The sequence below is a fragment of the Microcebus murinus genome, chromosome X (genome assembly GCF_040939455.1).
Source record: "Microcebus murinus isolate Inina chromosome X, M.murinus_Inina_mat1.0, whole genome shotgun sequence".
Classification (NCBI taxonomy): Eukaryota; Metazoa; Chordata; class Mammalia; order Primates; family Cheirogaleidae; genus Microcebus; species Microcebus murinus.
In genome coordinates, this window is record NC_134136.1 from 13,789,698 (window position 1) to 13,801,536 (window position 11,839).

The 11,839-nt window shown below is 39.2% G+C and overlaps 1 protein-coding gene across 2 annotated transcripts in view; it reads right to left on the minus strand.

The window, feature by feature from the left end:
* RPS6KA6 (ribosomal protein S6 kinase A6) overlaps positions 1–8,993 on the minus strand; it is a 135,063-nt gene extending 126,070 nt beyond the window's left edge. The window contains exon 1 of one of the 2 annotated variants that reach the window (XM_012738662.2): positions 8,637–8,993. In XM_012738662.2, the coding sequence (XP_012594116.1) occupies positions 8,637–8,720 (84 nt within the window). In that variant the 5' untranslated portion in view covers positions 8,721–8,993. The other variant, XM_020284931.2, reaches the window with a different exon arrangement.
* Positions 8,994–11,839: the final 2,846 nt, after the last annotated feature.

Consider the following 11,839-nt stretch of genomic DNA (forward strand, 5'->3'; position numbering starts at 1 on the left):
GGGAAGTTTAATAAACCCATAAACTCACCTTTCATACAGCTTATGCTTTTAGGAGCATTCATGTTCTGTTTTTGCCTACTTATATCTTAATGACAAATTTCAAGTATATAGTTGAAAACAGTAAAAATATTTTATGTAATCATTTCCCAAGAATCCTCAGTAAGGAAGTACAAATAAATTTTAAGTTCTAATTTTTGGGGAAAAAAAGCATGTTTCCTCCTAAAATTTCCTCAGATTTTAAAAACTGATCTTAAACTTTGTTTCTGTATTTTTCTCAAAATTTAGTCGAGCACGTTTGTTTGGTCTATTTCTGGGTTCTCTATGTTGTTCCATTGGTCTATGTGTCTATCATTTCACCAATACCATGCTGTCTTAATTACAGCTACATAGTAAAGCTTCATATCCAGTAGAGCAATTTCTTTCATTTTATTTTTCTTTTTAAAAATTGTTTTAGAGCTTCTAGGTCCTGTGCTTTTACACATGGATTTTATTATACAATAAGCTTGTCTATGTCTACAAAAAACAAAAACAAAAAAACATCATTGCTGGGATTTTGTTGACCTTTATTTATATCAGTAGACATGTCTGGCTATTGAATCAGCGATGTGATTGCTAATCTGATATGACTGTCAACAACTTGTCTATAGTCTGTCCTTACTTTCAATATTGTCCTTATCGGGGAGATAGCAATGTATAGAGAAAAAAGCATGAATTTAATATAATCTAGGTTCAAATTCCAGATGCAGCTCCCACTGATTTGCATGTATCTTTCCCATCTGTTAAAAAAGAGACACTATCATACCAAGCTATTTTTGAAAAATGAATAAAACTGAATGAGGCAATCTATGTGAGCATCTAGTATTGTCTGGTTCATTGTACATGTTCAATAAATGCCACATCTCTTTCTCCCTTAAGTTTAAATACATTTATTAAATGGAATGGATTTCAATGTCTTTTCAGATAAAATATTTACCTTGGGGCTCCAGCTCCATCCAGGATAATACAAGAGATACTAATTCCCTATTTTTTATGGCTGAGTAGTACTCCATGGTATACATATACCACATTTTATCAATAAACTTATGTATTGATGGGTGAAGTATGACAAGAATGGAAAAACAAACACCACATGTACTCACCATTAAATTAGTACTGATTGATCAACACTTATGTGCACACATGAAGTAACATTCATTGGGGATCAGGCGGGGAGTAAGAGGTGATGGGTAAATTTACACCTAATGGGTGCTATGCATGCTGTCTGGGGGATGGGCATGCTTGTAGCTTTGACTCAGGTGGTACAAACACAATTTATGTTACCAAAGTAGTTGTACCCCTGTAATATTCTGAAATTTAAAAAAAAGTATATTGGGTGTTAAAATTGCTATATTTCCTCTTAAAATTTGTCCTCAACCATTTTATAAGAAAAGCAGAGGGGTCATATAGTAATGATAATTAACAGTAGCCTTTGAAAATTGTTTTAGAGATGTAATGTGATATATGTTATTCAAAACAGTGTCGCTATCCCCTTACTTAGCTAGTATATATAATAAGGCACATGAGTATAAGTACACTTAACCTAATTATTATATACGGCTAAACTATATCAAAATCAGCTAGTACGCTAAAATTTTGATTTTACGCTAATGAAAAAAATCCTCAAAACTAAACAGTAAGAGAATGCAAGACAGCTCAAACATCTTCTTTTGAGGGGCACATCTTAAAGCAATAACAGAATGAAACACACTGAAAATTTATTGTAGAGCTCATTGCTAGTTTAGGGACTGATATGCTTTTTTATTGATCTTGTTGAACAACAAAAACTATATGGCTACTTCTTTTAACTTTGGCCTATAGCTGTTCTTTAACCTGGCTGTACATCATAATCATCTGGGGAATGATGTCCAGAACACCCCCCTCCAGATCAGTTAAATGTGAATCTCTATGAGTGGAGCATTGGCATGGATAATTTTTTAAAACTCCAAGGTAAATCTAATATACACCAGAGTTAAGAACAACCAGCCCAGAGTAACTCAAGACCAAATTTACAATTCAACTATATTTTAAACATATAGTAGACCCTTAAAGCCTGCTTACCTGTGTCTTATTTCATCCTTCATTCCCACTGTCCACCCTTTCCCTAGATCTTTTACTCTATGTTTTCTCTTACCCTGAATATCAATAGTTTGTTACTGGATTATATTTCTCGTAAACTGTCTCCAATACTTTGTGAAATGAAGCAAGGCATAAGTAACATATATGCACTCTGCCACCCTCTTCTCTCCTCTCTCTCCTCTCTCCACCTCCCTGCCTGCCTCCTTCTCTCTCTCTCTCTCTCTCTCTCTCTGTCTCTCTCTCTCAAACACACACACACACACACACACACACACAGAGAGAGAGAGAGAGAGAGAGCAGTATCTGCTTTAAATGTACAAATAACAGGTTAAAATTTAGCAGTAAAATCAGTTACACTGAATGCCTCCAGGGTAATTCAGAAAACATCTCCATTATCTGCAAAAGCCAGATTAAGTTTAGCTCTAAATCTCTCTCCCATCCAACTCTTTTACCACCAAAAGCCAAGTAAACATACAAAAACAAAAGAAAATACACAAAGAAAAAAAATATCAACAAGAACAGTAAATAATCCTTGGAAATAACATAAACAGATAAACATTATATAGCAAATTCTAACAAAGTATAAAATGTTTACCTCAAGATTCCACATGCTTACCAAATCATCAGAACTTCTGTTAAATACAATGACAACACCCACCAAAAAAGAAATGACAGGAAGACGGAAAAAATCTTGTATTTCTTCATCAAAATTATAGATAAGAGAGATTATGAGAGGGTGAGTATTGAAGCAATAAGCCTCAATAAAGCAACTATACCATTGGCAGGCCTTATTATGGAACAGCAAGGTAATGATTCACTCTGTTGATTAACTTATCAAGATAGAGAAATACAGAGGCCCTGCCCTGAAAGAACTGACCTGCATATTTCTAGATCAGACTGGTTTAACACACTGACTGCCACACTAACAACATTTTTTCCCCATTGGGACCATGGTGATTTATTACAAAAATAGAATAAAAACTTTGAAAACAAAATGATCCTTTCCAATTTAATGAAAAATGTTATTTTTATTGTTTTCTGTGTTTTTTCAATTAAAAAGTAATATAAAAACTTGAAATTAATGTAAAAAGTAATGTGAAAACTTGAAAAAATAGTTCATAAGGGTAAAGTGTTTTTCTTGACTTGTTAGTCTTAAGTGTAATTTAAAGATAAACATAAATAGAAAAACAACATTTATTGACTTCTATTCCTTTAATCCATATTTTTAGAATTAAATTGTCAACATTAATTGTAACAATAAGAACATCAACAAGTAAGATTTTCACAAACCAGTTGCAGAGTTTTACCCAGGTTTTACTTCAGAAGGCCCAGGGCTCAAAACCAGCATGAGTTAACTACAATTCACATGGCAGTTAATGTTTTAAAGAAAGACAGACTTGGAGAAACTGAGAGGGCATCTGTGTCAGGGAGGGCCCAGGCCCTACTGATCCCTCCCCCCATATCTATTCCAAATAAACCTGGTGAAAGCATACAAGAAATAAAGGTGTCCCTGCTCTTTTTTACACATTCCAGAAGCAAGCACTGGTCACTATTTTCAGAACAGCCCTCCGTACCCAAGGGCTGATGACTATTTAATGTTGGTGAAACAAGAATTATAGGCCTAAGGCCCATTTAAAAAGCATGAAAAACTTTTTGGCTAGTAATAAGTGCACTCACCTTTGGTAGCAAAGATTTTAAGCATTGCAAGCATGACCATAAATTTTTAGTGGTCTGCTTTGTTTAAGACAATATTAGAAAGGGGGGAGTTCATTTTAGCTTTCTGTCTCCCTATGCTGAAAAGATCTGTTTATCTTTGTACCCATTGAGTAGACAGTATAGAGACTTATATTGGCAGGTGTGCATTAAATGTTTCTTAAATTGAATTAACTCCTACCACAATGCTCATCTCAGTTATTTATTTTCCCCTCTTACTCCTCAATATCTAATCAGTTACCAAATTCTAAATATTCTACTTCTGCCAGGTCTCTCACATCAGGCATCTCTTTCTTCCCCTTCTGTCCTAGCTCAAAAATCTCACTATTTCCACTAATACAACAGTCTCCTATCTGATACTCCCTACCTTAAATATCTCCCCCACTCCAATTAATCCTATATACTATCAGTTATTTTTCAAAACACAAATCTGATGTCATTCATGTCATCAAAAACCTTCAGCAGCTCCCATTTATAAACTAAAATTGAACCTTTAAAATGGCTTTAAAAGTCCCACAAAAACTGGGCCTAGCCTACCTTTAATACATTTCTTATCTTATCTCATACCATATCCCTGCTCCCACACCACAGACTTATATCATAGCAGTATCAGATTCCTCTGTCTTTCAGAACACCTTCATGCCTTTGTTTATGTTGTCCCCACCGACCTGAAATATACCCCTGTCATCTCTGTCTGTGAAAATATTGCCACTCTCTAATGCCCTGCTCAAATTCTCCCTCCTTTGCAAGGACATACCAGATCCATCCCTAAGCCATCATCATCACCATATTACTGATGGCCTTGTGTTTTATAGTAACAATTTCCACACATGCCTGTCTTAAAACTGTGGCAGTATGGTGGGACTCTGTGGTATATTTTTAGGCATTTCACATTACAGCACTATGTGCTACAGTGCCTTGTACTCTCAATAAACACTGGATGGACTCAAGCAATTTCTACCATAACAAGAGTTCAGAATAGGAAAAAAAAAAAAATGTCAACAAAACACCTCATTCGCCTGATATAATAAATGAAATTACTTGTCTTATTATCCTTCAAAGTCTTTCTAAATATAACCCCATATTTTAACCCTGAATCACCCCGTGATTACAAATGTGCAGAGTGAGGGCTCCACTATACTTACATGAAATGATCAGATCTAGGAAGGAGGTCTTAAGAAAAACTGCTCATAATAGGGAAAGCTGGGGCTATGGTTGTGGCTATCTATTATAAATCCCAAGGTTTTAATATAGCTGATAATAATTCAAAGTTTAAGGGCAGGTAAAAAGGCATGATGACGACTATGGGAAAACAGAAGGAACTGTTGTATACGAGAGACCTACTATGTGAAAACACCTTGCTAAGTTTATCAAACCCAGCACTTCATTTTCTTTACATAACAACTTTTCATGATGGTTTTTCTCCCATTTACAAATAAAGAAACTAAGGCTCAGAAAGCTTAGATAATATGCACTGGGTCACACAGCTAGTATGAGGTGGAGGTAGGATTGGAAACCAGATGTATGTGCCTCCAAAGCTCATGTGCTTTCCTTTATTACTACAAGGTATCATGAAAATTATTGAAACTAGCAGTTTTCCCCAATCTGGATGTATTTGTTATCCTGGTTAATTTTTTTAAGTCTGTGGCTTTAATCCCAAACTGATTTTACCAGTGAACTGCATTATTCTCAAAAAACTAACTAGCTTAGCCAGTCATCATGGCAAGTGCCTATAGTCCCAACTACCAGAGAGACTAAAGCAGGAGGATGGCTTCAGCCCAAGAGTTTGAGGCCAGCCTGGGCAAAATTAGTGAGCCCATGTCTCAAGGGGGAAAAAAACTAACTTGCTTAAATAAAAGTAGCAGTAAAGAAATAATATAAAAATACCAGAGTTTTAATATGATATGCAACTTGAAAACTATATAATCAACTCCCCCACAAGGAAGTAGGCACTCCCTGATCAAAAAATAAATAAATAAATAAACTGTAATGTTCATGGCACTAACTTGTGAAAAGTTTCTATTACTGAAACAGGCTGGTCATTATGACCAATACTCATGCCCAGAATGACCAATACTCATGCCACCTTAAGTAACACCTCTTACCTGATCCTGACAGAATCCAGGCAAGATGGACAACTGTGGCTGCCTGAGGAGTGATACCCTTTGAAGTTCCTCTTCCCAATAGACCTAATTGAGACAGTCCCTGCAAGAGCTCTCACAATCAGAGTTTCCTGCTTAAACTATTTCCCCTCTTTCAAGAACTTTCTTCCCAGAAGCCAAAAGAGCCCAAGTTTCTCTTGTTCAGGCTCATTCTCCACCTCTCCCTGAAACCAAGCTAATTTTTTGTTGAAACCTCAACACATTTTACCATAGAATAATTTCACAAACAGTAGTTAGGCTCTTCATCATTATTCCTTGCCATTGTGTACTGAGCTAAAAATGTAACTACTCTTAATAAGTTTTTCCCATGGGAGAACATGTTAAGTGTTTCAAACAACCAACTTACACACTTCTGAACAATAATTCAAAGGTTAACAACTACCCATGCGAGCAAGACAGGTAAAAGATACAAGAGACTCCAAAATATATGGTAGTGTCTATAATCTTTAATCTTACCAAGATTAACACACACAGAAATTGACAGAAATTATTTGCTTTGACATTAAAGTCAACAAATTCTTACCTATTTTTTAAGGATTCCAGGACATTTTGAAAATATATAGTCTACAATGAAAACACTTTTAGTTATAAAAACTATCACAATTGAGGGTTGTAAAGCTCATACTCAAAGTTAACATTTTTAAAGGCAACATCAACAAACAGGTAATTAAAATTAATATAAATTCTCAAAAGTAATATTGTTTCCTTCTTATCAAAATAATATAATTAAAACAAAATTTTTCTAAGTACTAAGGTGAGTCTGTTCAAATGTAACATTTAGTTTTCACCTAGACCATTTTTAATTAAGTCACTTGCAGGGTTAAATCTAACCAATCATAACTATTTTAGAGAAAGAAGGCAGAAATACTATCTTCACCACATTACCTTCACCTTTCGTTTTACTTCATAGGGATTAACAATTTCCATTCGATTATTTTTCCAAATTGCTGAGGTAGAGAGACCCATTGTTAAATCTCTACAATACCTAAAACATACTGCAAACAATAAAAAAAACCATATGTGGTAATTACAATTTAAAACATACTGCATTCAAAGTTAACAAAATAATAAAATAGTAGTCATGCGAAAGGCTCCCCACCCCCATCCCATACTTATATCAAAGTATTTGACTGTTTTTATAAACTAAACGCCTGTGGCTGTAAGTCAATAGATTACATACAATAATAAAACAAAATTCCTGTCCCCTTCAATAGACTTGCTAGAAAATTCATGCAAGCAGTTAGCATACCACATTTCAAGAAGAAATGAACTTTTCTTCATTTATCCCATTCATAAGAGATGTACAATATTAAAACATATTTCTGAATTGCTAAATTTACTAATAAAATATTCCTGTAAGTATAGATGGTTCAACTTTAGGGTACTTTTAAATTTATTTCCACTTCATTTCTTGTTACATGTTATTCTAGCATGTAATCTTAACAACAGCTTAGTTGAAAAAATTTTCAAAGAAAGAAAAAAGAACAAGGTAATCATACAACAGTCCAAGTGTATTCTTAAAGGATGGAGTAATTACTTGAAAACAAAGTTGCACCCTTGATATGTTGAGGATTGTAAGTCTTACCTCAAAATATCCTACTGTGAATCAATTTGACATTCACCAATTATTTTTAGGAGGTGTATGGTGGCCTCTACTGGAGTAGTATGCAGTCGATTATGTTATCAGAAAAGGATCCGACTTTCTATCACAAAAGACACGTTTTTGTTTTTAAATGCTGACCTGTTTTTTAACAACAATAAAAACAAAGTACCTGTGCATATCTAAGTTTTCAAGGCACAGCTGCCCAAAGCCCAGCCAGAACAGTTTCAGAAGTAAGAAGAGTGGGAAGAGAGGAGAACCAAAATATTTTGGTTGAACCTCACTAAGTCTTACCAAAGATTCCTCTTGTAAGAGCTGGGGTTTACTTTGCGTCCTCTTTTACTGGCCAATGAGGCGGGAACAGTGCTTGGGAAAAGGAGAAGGGGTGGAGGAAAAGGGCAGTAGAATGAAGGGATGGGAGAGGACGCAGCAGAACATCACTTGAAGCCTGGCGACTGGAGATAAGTTGCCAGTTTAACTCAACTTGAGCATTACAAAGAATTGTAATAAGCCACATAGAATTAAGAAAGATAATTTACCAGGGAATACTCAACCCTATATGCAAATGTCCCCAGAGTAACTTAGTCACCTTGCTGTGGTTTTTGTTGCGCTGGGTTCCTAAAGTGCCTGGGGCTCAACAACCAGCTGGAGTCCACAGCTGTCCCCCAAAGTGTTCCCAGCAAGCAAACCGGGCACAGCGGAGAAAGAGGGATGCATACGGAGTTAGGGGCGGCACCCCGCGCGTCCCCCAGTCCCACTTTGGGTCAAAAAGTGAAGAAACTTAAGTCACAACAACTCCAGCGTGCCCTCGAGGCAGGCGCTCCACCAAAGGCCGAGCCCGGGCCCCAGTTGCACTCATTCTGCTCACCGGAGCCCGCTGTCTCTTCCCCGCCCGCTCTCGAGCGAAAACGCAGTTGAGGCAGCCTCTAGGCGGCCTGCCCTGGCACCCCGCTCCCTAGCCCCACACCCCTTCTCTCTCCACCCCTGGGCAGGGTCCTGAGGGGAAGGAGGGGGATTGCTCCAGCCCGTTTGGCCACCACACTAACCTCGCCGCTGCTCGCGCCGCCGCCGTCGCGGAACACCTCCATTTCTTGGTCCCAGGGCTCGTCCTGAGGAGTGAACGGTAGCATCGCCCCTTCAGGAGCACTCAAACAGGAGCTGTCGACCGCCGGCGCGGCGGTGCATCCCGTCTATCGAATTGACCCGCCGCCGCTATGATCCCCCAAACCCTTCTTCAGCGACCGTAGCCCTCGCCGCGGGATCCCTCAGAGGCTGGGAGCCGGGGGTCGCCTCCGCCGCCGCCGTGGAAGGCTGCTGCTTCCCATAGAGAAGACAACTCTATGCTGCCTCTCTGAGAGTTGTCGCTCAGCTCGCGCTCAGCAGTGCCGCTGCCGCCACGACGGCCGCTCCGCAGTGACTCCCCCCCACCCCGCTTCTTCGGGCCCCCTCCCCGCCCCCAACTCTGTCAATATGGCGGCAGCAGCGGCTTTACCTGTGCGGCGCCCAGAACCCCCCACGGCGGCGGCACAACGGCGTCACCCAAACGTCAGTGGAGATTCCCCACCCTGGGGTGAAGGGGGTTGGGAAAGTGGGGCGGGGTGGATGCGGGGAACCGCGTGGTGGGGGATGAGATACAGGGGAGGGGGACTGCTGGGCGGGGGAGGCTGTGAAGAGTAGTAGAATCCACTGCTATCGCCCTGGTAAACCTGCCCACTCTACGGAGCATGCGCGGCTCTCTTCACACATGCTCAGCAGGCCCTCTCAGGTCTAGGGAGCAACCTTGCTGGCGGGAGGATTCCCAAAAAGGGTGAGGGAACTAGGGGACCCTCCCAAACGCTTGAAGACTCAGTGTCTGGGAGGGCTCCAAGAGTATCTGCTTGCAAAGCTCAGGAAAAGCAAGTGTCCTATACGCCGAACCACGCCCATTTCTGTATTTAGTGACAAATACTAGGGCGGGGATTTTAGTCCATTATACATTAGCCTCCTATAAGCTAGAGGCAGGATAAAACACATTTAAAAGAAATAAGTATACCTGTGCTCCCTAACCCCCACCTCCCTTGTCCTCCTGATCCTCCCGCTGATTGCCCTTACACTATTGGTGACATACTGTTTTTCCTGTTCACACATACATACACACATGCACACACACGCCATTTATTGGACTGTACCGTGGCAACAAAGACAGGATGTCCAAAGCTAAGCTTTCCCCCACCCTGCTCCGAGAATATCGGATCTGTAGTGACAGTATTCATAAATTTTTTGCCTTCTTCAAATCAAGCTTTACTGCTTTGCTACTCTAAGCCACGCTCTACTGCGCGCTAGCGATATAACGGAGACAAATGAAGTGCAGCCTCATATACGAGGAATAACCAAGATCCTGCTGATTAAAATTCTACAGAACTCAAAAAGTTATTCCACCTTTGACACTCCACAGAGACTTAGAGCAACTGTAACAGCGCCTAAGCCCGCTCAGTACCTTGGAGAAGTTTCTAATGTTCTCCGTAAAACACATGCCACTCCTGTCCCTTTTCTGCACCTAGGACTGTTGTGTACTCCTGGAGAACACTGAACTATGCCCTCCATTTATTTCACCATCTGGCATGGAAAGCTAACAAAGCAGAGGTTGACACTGAATTGCAAACAAGGATCACTAATAGTGCCCTCCCACTTACTCTGCTTAAAATCTCAAGGAGAAAGTGAGCTTTAGGGACATGGTTCTGTAAAAGTGAAAGCAATGAAAGTAGTGGGTGCATAGAGCTATAAACCCTGAAAGTGTGTGAGAGTGTGTGCACACATGCGCATAAACTTGTTTCACCGAACTGACACTGTTCTTAACTAAAGCCAATCATTTGAACACTGAGCCTTATCCCCTCCACCCTTGCTTACTGAAAGCCTTTGTTCTGCAACCCTGATTCTTCTCTTCCACATCATCTATTTTCCTCCCTATACTGGACCTTTCCCATCAGCAAAAATCATGTTGTTATTAACGTCAACTTGCTGGAACATTCACTAGCATTTGATGCAATCCATGACTTCCTCTTTCTTTAAACATTTTCTTCAATTGGCCCACTGAACAAAGCTGTGTTCATTTTTCTCCCACTTAATTGGCCATTACTTCTCAGTTTCCTTTGTTGGCTCACCCCTCATATTGCCAATTTCTGACTGTTGGAACTTCAGGGCTCAGTACTCCGCCTCTGTTTTCCCCCAAATTCTAGGTATCCCCATATCTAATCCAGACCCATGACTCAAATCCCATCTGTATGTGAGGATGTCCAAAATTATATCCAACCACAAACTCTTTTTTTTTTAAGTCAAGACTTGTACCTGCAACTGCCTGTTCAACATCTCTACTTGGATACCAAAACATATCACAAACTTAACCTATTCAACACTGAATTTGATCCCTAGTCTTCTCCAGGGAAATTAATGTCCTCCACCATCCATCTAATTTCCGGATTATATGTCACTTCAAAGAGTCCTTCCATGACCATTCTATCTAACATAGCACCCCCATAACTCTCTAGCCTTGCTCTGCTTTTTCCTCATAAAATCAATCAACACATGGTATATTTGCTTATTAAATACCCCCAGCACCTAGCATAATTCCTGGAACATAATGGGGCTCAGTAAATATTTTCTGAATGAATGAATCTGTCCTTTGGCATTGTCATGTGCATTTAATAAATATACTGTATCACCAATATTAAGAACCTACCTTAGAATGAGTGTAGAGTGTATTACTTTGCTTCATATATAACATTTAACCTTCACATGTGTTCATTCATTAAACATTCTCTTTAGCACATAACCATACATATATCTCCCATATTAAAAAAACAATCAAAACTCTATGGTTTTACTAGACTACTATTTCTCACAGATTTCAAATTAGCAAGCCCTTTTAATCCTATCTCAAATATTTTTAAATGTCTGCTGCATCCCCACTGCCATTGTCTCCGTTCACCTCTTAGAATATTTCCTTAAACTAATGTTAAACCCTGTTGTCTTTCTGACCCTAAATTTATAATCTCTCTTGCCACCAATCCATCCTCCCCACTGCCAACCCAGCTATCAAAATTATTCAGTAATTCTTCATTATCTCCTATAAAATATCCAAACTCCTTTGCTCTGAATGCAAATGTTTTCACCATGTGCCTTCTGACTATCTTTACAGCTTCATTCCATCTTCACTATTTGCCACCTCATACTATGGTCAAATCTATGCACATGTTATTGCCTCTTCCCTATC